This window comes from Cyprinus carpio, chromosome B5 (assembly GCF_018340385.1).
Source record: "Cyprinus carpio isolate SPL01 chromosome B5, ASM1834038v1, whole genome shotgun sequence".
Lineage (NCBI taxonomy): Eukaryota > Metazoa > Chordata > Actinopteri > Cypriniformes > Cyprinidae > Cyprinus > Cyprinus carpio.
The window spans coordinates 8,375,842-8,387,710 of record NC_056601.1 but is presented as its reverse complement, the minus strand read 5'-3'; the positions used below and the strand labels follow the sequence as shown (position 1 = coordinate 8,387,710).

Here is an 11,869-nt window from a genome sequence, read left to right as displayed (position 1 = left end):
CGAAGCGTACGAATCAATCAGATCGCGCAGATTTAGATGCTCTCGGATTGGTTCGTTAGTTTGCGCTGTTTATGCACGACAAGTTCAAGCCAATAGGAGAATACATCCGCTCTAGGGTTAGTGCTAACAACCAATCAGGGCCGTGCTTCGCTGCGCGCATCCAATCATAACGATGGGCGGGATCATACAGCCCTAGTTCATTCAGCCCTTAAATACTGCAGCAACTTCACAGATCGCCTTACTGATTTCTTCTATAACCTGAGGAAAGAAGTTGCTCGAAAAACATGTCTGGAAGAGGCAAAACCGGAGGAAAAGCCCGCGCTAAGGCTAAGACTCGCAGCTCACGCGCTGGTCTGCAGTTCCCCGTCGGCCGTGTGCATCGTCTTCTGCGTAAAGGCAACTACGCTGAGAGAGTAGGTGCTGGTGCTCCCGTCTACCTTGCTGCCGTTCTCGAGTACCTCACTGCTGAGATTCTCGAGTTGGCGGGAAACGCTGCAAGAGACAACAAGAAGACTCGTATCATTCCTCGCCATCTTCAGCTGGCCGTCCGTAATGATGAGGAGCTGAACAAACTGCTCGGTGGAGTGACCATCGCCCAGGGAGGTGTTCTCCCCAACATCCAGGCCGTGCTGCTGCCCAAGAAAACTGGCCAGGCTGTCCAGAGCTCCGGCAAATCGGGAAAGAAGGGTTCTTCCCAGTCACAGGAGTATTAAAAACTGTGCTGAACTGAGTTAACTTACCCAAAGGCCCTTTTAAGGGCCACCCAATTATTCTGAAAAGAGCAAGTTCCGTGTGTTTTGAATTGTGGTGGTCTGTATTAAGACCCTTTGCTTATTAAAGTGTCTTTTTTACAATTTAGTTTTTATTTTTATTACTATTAAATGAGGTATGAACAATTTATTACCACGTGTGATAGACGGGGAGGAGGAAAAAAATTGAATAACGGTGGTGTCAATATATTTATTACAGTAACTTTTCGTATTGATATAATTGCCCAAATGAACATTGTAGGTCAAACAATTTGCTGGTTAATTTAATCACATCTTGAGAAGGCACATTGTGGGATCAAGCTATATAACATATATTCTAATTATAAAACTGTTAATAACAAACATTTTTCTTTAAATTGCCTGCTTTGTCAAAAAATCTTACATGGAGCCCAAGTTTATAAACTACATTTTAGCACCTCATCATTGTGATCAATGAATATTCTGCATGACTAAAATGCATCATACATTAAAAACTGAGGATATGCTGTTAAATAAAAATGCCATGTTTTGTGAGAAGTACATAAAATCGAATATGTGACCACAAAACCAGTCATAAGGGTCAATTTCTCAAAATTGAGATTTAAACATCATCTGAAAGCTGAATAAACAAGCTTTCAATTGATGTATGGTTTGCTAGGATAGGACAATATTTGGCTGAGATACAACTATTTGAAAATCTGGAACCTGAGGGTGCAAAAAAAAATCTAAATTCTGAGAAAATCACCTTTAAAGTCATCCAAATGAAGTTCTTAGCCATGCATATTACTAATCAAAATAGTTTATATATATATTTATGGTAGGAAATTCACAAAATATAGTCATGGAACAAGATCTTTACTTAATATCCTAATGATTTTTGGCAGAAATAATAATCCATAATTTTGACCCATACATTTTTTTTAGCTAATATTAAAAACATACCCCAGCGACTTAAGACTGGTTTTGTGGTCCAGGGTCACATATACTCAGTTCTAAATTGAAACCATGGCCAGATATAAAAGGTAGCTATTTTGACCACCTCATTTTCAAGTGGTTTATAGATAAAGGCAGCAGTTTGACATCATTAGAAGTTGAAGACCATCAGCATAAATTCTTCCAGAATTCTGTGCCTGAGAAGAGACAACGGTAGTCACAACAGTAGAAAACAACAGTGTCTTGTGTATGAACCAGCAGCTGAGAGAAAAATTGGTGCTGTCACATTGTTAAACTGAGGTATAGTATCTGAAGTGATTTGTTGGTTGTTTTTACATACAGATTTATACAGCCAATCAAGTTTGTATTTAAGCTCTGGAGAATCAGCTATAGAGCATATAGTTGAGTGTATTGTTTATCCAAGTAAACAGCGTGTCAAAGGTTCCAAAACTAGGTCTAATACCCCAGTGCACAGCTATCGAGCATCATTTAGTTTCCTGGCTGTTGTGAGAATGTCTTTGGCCCCCTTATTAAGGAGAGCATTTGCCAGATCCATTCCCAGTTTCTCAGCAGCTTCGAGGGCTGATGATGATACACTATTGGCAGTGACTCCAACGTGTACACACTCCTGTGCACTCTCGCTCACCTGATTGAAATAAGTTGGAATAAAAGTTATAATACTGTAAATAATATAGAATGCTGTAAAATTGTGAATACACTGACACACAAGAGTTTGGGGTTGGTAGGATTTGTTTTTGATTTTTATATATTTTAGGAGCTGAATTTTCACCATTATTACTCCAGTTTTCAGTATTACATGATCTTTCAGAAATCATTCTAATATGCTGATTTCCCATCATCAGCAATATTGCAAACAATAAGCTGCTTCATATTTTTGTGTGAGAGATTAAACTTTTTTTCCATGATTCTTTGATGAATAAAAAGTACCAAAACTGTTTTTTTTTTGTAACATCCTCTTGTCCCAGATCAATTTAATACGGAAGAGGATTAGGGCCAAGCAATAATAAAAAAATAAAACCATCTCAAGATTAAAGTCATTATATTGCGAGATTAAACTCATTAAATTTCGAGAAAAAAAGTTGAAATACAATCTTGAGAATAAACTCATTAAATATCGAGAATAAAGTCGTTGTGTTTCGAGATTAAACTCATTAAATTTCGAGAAAAAAAGTCGAAATAATCGTGAGAATAAACTCATTTAATTTCGAGAATAAAGTCGTTGTGTTTCGAGAAAAAAAGTTGAAATGAAATGTAGAGAATAACGCGTTCGATCAGTGTTCATTGCATAGCCTACATCTTTCAGTAACAAAGAAATACTATCAACTTTAGCTAATTATGACACAGTAATAATTAGCACACGAACTTTAAAGAGAATTTGCAAGCGGCTAGGTCTTTTCAGAAGAAAAAAATCAGTCCAATTTGCCCGATGTAGGCTACTCGCTTTTGTACAACATGAAATGACAACCAGAGGACAAATGCAAGGTTATCGCTGGCTTCACCCAAATGCACTCTTGCACTTGGACAGCTATGATAAATTAAAACCGTACGGCATTGCCATTAATGGCGTGTAATGTAATGAGGTTATTCTCAAGATTGTATTTCGACTTTTTTTTTCTCGAAATTTAACGAGTTTTTTTCTAGAAACACAACGATTTTATTCTCGAAATTTAATGAGTTTATTCTCAAGATTATATTTCGACTTTTTTTCTCGAAATTTAACAAGTTTTTTTCGAAACACAACGACTTTATTCTCGAAATTTAATGAGTTTATTCTCAAGATTGTATTTCGACTTTTTTTCTCGAAATTTAATGAGTTTAATCTCGCAATATAATGACTTTAATCTTGAGATGGTTTTATTTTTTTATTTTTGCTTGGCCCTAATCCTCTTCCGTAATTTAATGCACTCTTGATGATAAAAAAAAAAAAAAAAAATCATACTGACCCCAAACTTTCGTATGTATGTATATTTAACCCTTACTTTGTTGTCAATTTCCACAACCGTCTGCATAGTGTCCTTCAAGCAATCAGCTCCATCCAAACTATAAACTGCTCCAGTCAAATACAGCTGAAACAGAAAAAAGATCATTCAGGCTAAGCTATACAAACATCAACAACACTTATTCATTTTGCATTCTGTGAAGTAACATAATAATATGCCACTGAATGTCTGTAAATATAGTTATATTGTCTCTTTACCATGGACCCTTTCACTTCTGTATGAACAGCAACAGGCACACTGCAGCCTCCTTCCTGAAAGTAGAAAAAGAGCAGTATTAAAACCACTCAACTACATAGAAAGCCCTTAGGTCAAACTGATATGAACCAAATGCAATGAGAGCTGAGTTCATGTGTGTGTGTAAAGAAACCCACCAGCTGCCTGAGAAAAGCTCTCTCTGAGATGCACTGCAGCACTGTGTCTGGATGGTGCAAGACTGACACCATTTCCAGAATGTCTTTATCTTGTGCTCGGACTTCCACTGCCAGTGCTCCCTGATGATAAGACACATTTCTGTTTATTTACAGACTGACATTTACTTAGGACACACTTCTGCAGGTTAATGTTACAGTGAGTATGCATACAAAACAGTCAGATCGCAAATTAAGCATTATGTTTTATGTATTGTATGTATTTTTTTTTCCATTCAATGCATTTCCTAAATTTTCTTTACTTGGTCTAAAAATTCTTACATTTACTATCATAAAACCTGCAGAAACCCTGCATGCAACATATACCTTAAAACTGCACTTTCATGGCTTCAACCGTTAACATAATTTGTTACACAGGTGTTTCCTTTAGTGTTTATAATGTGCATTAACAGTTGAGCTTGCAGCTGCAGGTGCTTATTTTCTCGCATGAATAACAGTATGAACAATACAATAATAAGTACATAGCATGACGGGTATAAACATTGACAAATATTTGCAACTAAATCTAGTGCATGACAACCTAATGCAGTTTCACAGTTCATGAATGGTTGTGCTTGTTTGCACACGTACCTGGCCAACAGCATACATGCAATCTTCAGGTCCCAGAATCTGCAATTTATACAACAGAAACTATAAATGCATTATAAATAAATCTATAAACACTGCTGTAGTACACAGAGATCTCCATATTCTGGAATCAGGTCTGGAATCTATGGCCAAGGCCCGCCCATGAGGCCGTTTGAACTTTAAATATTTCACATACTTTTGAAAATCCAGTATTTAGTTGATCCTGTTAAGCACTGGTTGTCACAGTTGTAAACACTAGGCTTTCTTATTTCGTGAGGGGGTTTGGCACCACGGTATCTTTGTTTTCAGGCGGAACAATAAAGAACGCGACACACACGTCTCGCGGAAATCCTGTAGAATTCAACCAGTCTGATGACGATTGACTTCAACACTCATGAAGTGTTTCCACTTTTGTGTGCCATATGCATCAGACGTTCAGCCAACGGTCCGTGGGCGCGACGTCTGAGGCTGAGGCTAGTACACCCATATCACGTCTCATATGAAATATATTATTTTGTTATAACTGAATAAGGTCATACTATGAGGCCAGTATGATTGATGTCAACTTTTTTATATTTTTTTCTTTTTCGATAATCCATTACTCAGAAGTATGTCAATGGATATAAGGAAATATTGGCAACTACATTGTGATTTTATCATACCTGACTGATTCTGCTTTCCCAGCCCATACGTTTAAGGCCAGCTGCGGCCAGAATAATGGCAGCATAGTCGTCCTTTTCATCCAGCTTCTTCAGACGGGTGTTTAGGTTCCCCCTCTATAGCAGTAAGGTCAAGGTGGAAGACTGTAGTACCATTAAAATGCTATATACAGTATAGGGAAACTGGCTGGTGTAACAAATACCCGGGAAAAATGTGCTTGCTTTAGCAGTCCATCAAAATCGACGATAAAGCTCCTGCCATTAATACACTGAACAAAATTACACAATGTACACAAAAGGCCTATTTCTCTCAAATATTGTTCACAAATCTGTCTAAATCTGTGTTAGCAAGCACTTCTCCTTTGCTGAGTTAATCCATCTACCTCACAGGTGTGGCATATCAAGATGCTGATTAGACAGCATGATTATTGCACAAGTGTACCTTAGGCTGGCCACAATAAAAGGCCACTCTAAAATTTATCACACAGCACAATGCCACAGATGTCGCAAGTTTTGAGGGAGCGTGCAATTCGCATGCTGACTGCAGGAATGTCCACCAGAGCTGTTGCCCATGAATTCAATGTTAATTTCTCTACCATAAGCCGTCTCCAAAGGCGTTTCAGAGAATTTGGCAGTACATCCAACAGGCCTCACAACCGCATACCACGTGTAACCACACCAGCCCAGGACCTTCACATCCAGCATCTTCACCTCGATCGTCTGAGACCAGCCACCCAGACAGCTGCAGCAACAATTGGTTTGCATAACCAAAGAATTACTGCACAAACTGTCAGAAAATGTCTCAAGGAAGCTCATCTGCATGCTCGTCTTCCTCATCGGGGTCTCGACCTGACTGCAGTTCGTCGTCGTAACAGACTTGACTGGGCAAATGCTCACATTCGATGGCGTCTATCACTTTGAAGAGGTGTTCTCTTCACAGATGAATCCTTGTTTTCACTGTACAGGGCAGAAGGCAGACAGCTTGTATGGCGTCGTGTGGGTGAGCTGTTTGCTGATGTCAACGTTGTGGATCAAGTGGCCCATGGTGGCAGTGGGGTTATGGTATGGGCAGGCGTATGTTATGGACAAAGAACACAGGTGCATTTTATTGATGCCATTTTGAATGTACAGAGATACCATGATGAGATTTTGAGGCCCATTGTTGTGCCATTCATCCACGACCATCACCTCATGTTGCAGCATGATAATCCACGGCCCCATGTTGCGAGGATCTGTACACAATTCCTGGAATCTGAAAACATCCCAGTTCTTGTATGGCCAGCATACTCACCGGACATGTCATTTATTGAGAATGTTTGGGATGCTCTGGATCTGCAACTTTGCACAGCCATTTAAGAGGAGTGGACCAACATTCCACAGGCCACAATCAACAACCTGATCAACTCTATGCAAAGGAGATGTGTTGCACTGCATGAGGCAAATGGTGGTCGAAACCAGATACTGACTGGTTTTTGGACCCCCCAATACAGTAAAACTGCACATTTTAGAGTGGCCTTTTATTGTGGCCTGCCTAAGGCACACCTGTGCAATAATCATGCTGTCTAATCAGCATCTTGATATGCCACACCTGTGAGGTGGATGGGATATCTCGGCAAAGGAGAAGTGCTCACTAACACAGATTTAGACAGATTTGTGAACAATATTTGAGAGAAATAGGGCTTTTGTGTACATAGAAAAAGTATTAGATCTTTGAGTTCAGCTCATGAAAAATTGAGGCAAAAACAAAAGTGTTGCGTTTATGATTTTGTTCAGTGTAATATATAAACATCCACAGACGCAAAAGGAAAGGAAAGGGCAGGATACAATATTTTCAAACTCCAGTTGAGGGAATCGTTTCTTCAGCTGAGCTGCTCTGCGAAGTGAACTTGTGCCAATCACGCTGCGGAAAAAAACAGAGAGAGAGAGGTTTTAAAATCTCTTTGACAACTTTGGTTACAAAACTGCACATAGCTGTCGAAACATGACGTCTATGGCAGAATGTAGATTTTGAATTAAATTCTATCACCATGAAAACCACTGACCTTCCTTGATTATTGGGTCAATCAATCAAATTCTGGAGCATAGATGCTGGCACTTTTATTTGGCATGACAAGATTGTTAAAAAATACAGAGCTCACCTCCTCTCTGGCAAGCTGTCTAGGGTAAGTCCAGCATTCTTTGGATGAAGCACCACTGCATCATGGGGATTTTCCCTTTCACAAAAACAATACAAAACAAATCACTCACAACTCAAACAGGTTTTTAAACTTCCTACTACAGTGCCTTTGGTAATAACAAGTCATAAATATGCAATTCAAAAATTTACTTTAAAATTAAATAAGATTAACAACTATTAATAAGACCATTAATTAAATAGATATTTACATTACCGGTCAAAATTTTGGATTAATTCGTTTTTTTTGTTTGTTTGTTTTTTTCTAAGATTCTCATAATCATTTATTTGGATTTAGTTTGTATTACAAAAAACTGTGAAATATTTTTACAATTTAAAGTAAATTTTCTATTTTCAATAGATTTTAATATGTAATTTATTCAATTAGTAATGCTGCTGAAAAATACATTTTAATAAAATATACTACAATAGTAAAGAGTTATTAATTTTACATTATTATAATATGTTACAATACTCGGATCGGATCAGGGGCACAAGAAAATGGATCGGCACATCCCTATATTTTACATTATTATAATATTAGTGTTTCACTGTATTTTCCAGCAAATAAATGCAGCCTTGATGAGCATAAGAGACTTCTTTTAAAAACATTTAAACACAGTAATTATTCAAAAACTTTTGACTGGTAGTTTAAATAATAATCCAATTGATTCATATCAATTAAATTAATCAGAAAACAAAACAAATATTTGTTAGATGTCGAGGTTGTGGTACTTACTGAAGAATGGCTCCGATAGTGAATCCAGGGGGCAATGAGGTAGGTAAATCCTTAAGAGAGTGCACCACAATATCCACCCTAGCAAATAAATAAATAAAAACAATTCACCAACCCACACACTAGAGGAAAAATATTGTTCTACAGTGTTTCTATTACATGCTTAAATAAGGTTTATTTCACAAAACACATCAAGCCGAATCAAGTCTTGAGAGTACACTGCTTTCACATCCTCGGATGCAGAGTTTGGAAACCAGTAGAACAGGGACTGAACAGTTATATGAGCAAAATATCCAAGAGAAAATAAGACTGAGGTATTCGATGTCATATCAATAATACTGAAAGTCCATCTAAAGCACTTTACAGCATAATCAACTGAACAACAGTAATTTTTTTTTGTTTTCTAATGAGGGTTTAGAGAGGGAAAACTTTCATATAAGCTGACATGAGAACATACTTAGCATCAGTGTCCTAACAGAAGCTCAGTTTTGAATCCTCAAACTTACTCATTTCTCTCAAGGGCATTCTCCAGTTCTTTGGTAAAGAGGCTCTTTTCGCCAATCTAAGAAATCACAGGTTTAAAACATGGTAAATCTGACACATTTGATAGCTGATAATGGAGTTGGGCAGCACACAAAAGTTCAAGGGCATTTCTTCCTACCAAAACCTGACATAATGGCACATGAAATTGAGGATGGAATTCTACCTTTGATAATGCAGTGTCCAGGATTTTATCCCCAATTGTAGACATGGCAACTGAAAAGCACGCAGACAAAAAGGTTAAGGGCTGAATAGTTGTGCACTGGCTCCTATTCTGACATCATCATTCATGTCTTTTGACACAGACAGTAGGATTCAGCAGTGAAGCGGTCGTATAGATTACACATTCTCAGCAGAACACAATCGCTCTCTGTTCTTAGACAAGCAGTGAGTGCATGAGGACAAGAAAACGTGTGTATGTGTGTGTGTGTATGGACAATACAGATTAAAATCTATGCATCTGATTAAAAGATACAACAAATACAATACAATTAATGTAGAGGGAATTCATGCAAATTATTGCAGGCAAAATGTCCTCACCTATTTCTAGATGAACGTCTGGATAAAGCTCTCTCAGTCTGCCGGCCACACTGTCTGTTTGAATGCGAGCCAGCTGAGAGACACACACAACCTCATTATTGCAGATACAAAAATTTAATTTTGTCAATGTCATAAAGTTCCAGTGCAATATATGATGCAAAAGCATGAATACATTTACTCTGAGAGTGGCTCCCTCATAAGGTGCTTTTGAAGATTCTATATATCATAACTTTTATGATTAAATGTTAGCAGTCACTCCCAGCAATCATTATGGCGACACTCAGTGGCAGTTTCTATCTGATTAAAGCACACGCATGTCACACCCATTTCCATTTTGTTATCTACCCTCACTTTATAACGGTTCCCTAAAACAAAAAATCTAAATCTACTCTTAATTCAATTTAAACAGCATGTTTTCTCTATTTTTGGCTGAACTGACTCCATTTATCATTTCATTTGTGCTTGCAATAAGAAAAACCTAAAAGAATGGTCCATGCCAAGGGTTTTCAGCCTGTACGTGGGACCCTCAGTCAACCAAGTGACCCGCAATGGAATAAAATAAGCTAAATTTTCTCAGCAGCACTTTATAATACATGTCATTAAAAATGCATATTTTATTGAACTAAAATTACTTTATATAATGCTTATCAGATTATTAGGTAATGTACTATATAAACTAAAATTTATAAATACATTTTATAACTAAAAATTTTCACAGTTTATGTTGTTTTCAAAGTGGAAAAAATGGTTATAGTTCATTATAATCTATTCAAACATTACAGGTTAAATATTAAGAACAGTGTTAAAGTTAAGTGTAGAAAATACTCTCATTGGAATATTAAAGCATTTATAAATAAATTACAAAACAGCATAAAGAAACTTCAAGAAACATTACCTGGCTCTTCCTTGTTCCCATGCGAATAACTCGACTGACTTTGCCATTTCCTTCCTGCAAGAAAGAGAATATCACTAAATTTCATAATAATGCTCACCTCAACTCTTCTAAATAGCAAAAGAGGTTTTATCAAGCTCTCACTCTAATATACTTTAATGACCCTTCCATATTATTTGCAGACACTTTTACAGCTCAGGCTCCAGAAGAAGATGTGTCAGGTCCAAGGCCTAATGAATGACTGAATGAATGAATGAGCAACTGGTGGAGGGGTTTTATTCTGTACAGTGTCCTTGCATTCCCCACACCCTGTGTTTCTGGGCAGTGCTGATAAACTAACAGCGGGTCAGATAGTTGTTGCCCGCAGTTTGACCAGTTGTTTTACAACACTGCTATTTTTTTATTCGAACGTTCATGTTCAGAAAACATTATGACAGGAGAGGCTAGAACAGACAAGCTGTATAGAGGCTGCTTAAGCCATGCTTCTAATAAAAATGTAATTTTTATTACATCATGTGAAATCGCAATTTATCTCTTTAAAAGGTTTAGCTATTTGACCTGTGCATTAAGAGACCTGTATGCTTATTAAGACTAACATGTGTAACTAACGTTACACTGAAGAAAATAAGAGATAATGTTGTTTAAGATATCGTTCATTTATGCTTAATCAATCGCTACATCATCGACGCACTGGTCGTCAGAATGTCTATTAAAGTATGACTCCCTAAAATTAAGTGGATCATTTCTAAAATATAAATATCAAATATATTGAACGTCTTTTACATAGTCCTAAATGCAAAATTCCATATTTTCTCCATGGATCCACATGGTTTCAACACCCTCCTATTTCTCTCTCCATCCACCAATAGAAAGACAGAACGTTTAAAATGGCAGTTCGCCGAGCCAATAAAATATCACTATATCAGTTGTTGCACTTACTTGAGAAATACTATCGTTCCCAGACATCTCCGCTTTGAAAGTGGAACGGTGTGTTCCCCGAACTGTATCGTCAAGGTTTATTACTCATTTGCTCAGTTGTTTTTGGTTAAATGGCTGGTTTCGAGAATTCCCAACTGCTACCTCAAACTCGTGACCTGATTTCTCCGTGACCTAGACGGGAACGAGACTTACTTCCAGTTCCGTCTGCCAAGAACACGCTGGTCGGCGAGTGTGTTCATGCTCGTCATGCAGCGCCACACAGCGCATACTCACACCCAACGACACTCATGTCTCCAAATATTGTTTTAAACTGAGTATAATGACTTAAAATAAATGTATGAACCAGTTTAATTCAAGAGAGACAGACAAACGCAGACAGATAGATATGTATTTTATTGTTGGTAGCATAACTGTTGCAAATAAACTTTTAAATATATAAAACTTTTTAAAATATAAAATTTATATTTTTTTACGCTGACGGACACCGTACTGCCTTGTCACGGGAACATCCCAGCTGAAGACAATGAGGAAATTACATCGCTCCCACTGCCAACTAACTGGTGCATTCCAAACGACTACATAATGGCACGCACGTGCCCTGCTCTCTCCAAAGTCCCTACTCCAAGGGCTATGCCCTTCAAAGGCATAGGGATGATCACTTCCATTTGGCGTTTGCCCCGTGAACCGTACGG

The 11,869-nt window shown here is 37.6% G+C and overlaps 2 protein-coding genes across 3 annotated transcripts; one reads left to right on the top strand and one right to left on the bottom strand.

Annotated features, from left to right (window-relative positions):
- Window positions 1-227: 227 nt before the first annotated feature.
- On the top strand, window positions 228-855 carry LOC109090526 (histone H2AX). Its single transcript, XM_019104355.2, has one exon. It carries the CDS (start codon window positions 285-287, stop codon window positions 711-713), a length of 429 nt encoding a protein of 142 aa, XP_018959900.1. The 5' UTR covers window positions 228-284; the 3' UTR covers window positions 714-855.
- A 1,229-nt stretch (window positions 856-2,084) lies between these two features.
- hmbsa (hydroxymethylbilane synthase a) lies at window positions 2,085-11,421 on the bottom strand. Of its 2 annotated transcripts, none has more exons than XM_042724082.1 (14): window positions 11,178-11,421; window positions 10,242-10,295; window positions 9,347-9,419; window positions 8,973-9,022; window positions 8,773-8,828; window positions 8,269-8,347; window positions 7,496-7,572; window positions 7,182-7,257; window positions 5,361-5,474; window positions 4,702-4,740; window positions 4,075-4,194; window positions 3,901-3,954; window positions 3,683-3,769; window positions 2,085-2,328 (listed from the first exon to the last, which is right to left on the bottom strand). In XM_042724082.1, exons 1-14 carry the CDS (start codon window positions 11,202-11,204, stop codon window positions 2,158-2,160), a joined length of 1,077 nt encoding a protein of 358 aa, XP_042580016.1. In that variant the 5' UTR covers window positions 11,205-11,421; the 3' UTR covers window positions 2,085-2,157. The 2 variants fall into 2 exon arrangements, with proteins under 2 accessions (XP_042580016.1, XP_042580017.1); XM_042724083.1 differs by lacking the exon at window positions 11,178-11,421 and adding an exon at window positions 10,383-11,099.
- Between the last annotated feature and the right edge of the window lie 448 nt (window positions 11,422-11,869).

Excerpts from the sequence above, each read along its gene's own strand:
- LOC109090526 (XM_019104355.2), top strand. The coding sequence starts at position 285 with ATGTCTGGAAGAGGCAAAACCGGAGGAAAAGCCCGCGCTAAGGCTAAG.
- hmbsa (XM_042724082.1), bottom strand. The coding sequence starts at position 11,204 with ATGTCTGGGAACGATAGTATTTCTCAA. Across the intron at positions 4,195-4,701 it reads GCATGTATGCTGTTGGCCAG|GGAGCACTGGCAGTGGAAGT; the intron begins GTACGTGTGCAA and ends TCTTATCATCAG. Across the intron at positions 2,329-3,682 it reads TTGTGGAAATTGACAACAAA|GTGAGCGAGAGTGCACAGGA; the intron begins GTAAGGGTTAAA and ends TATTTCAATCAG.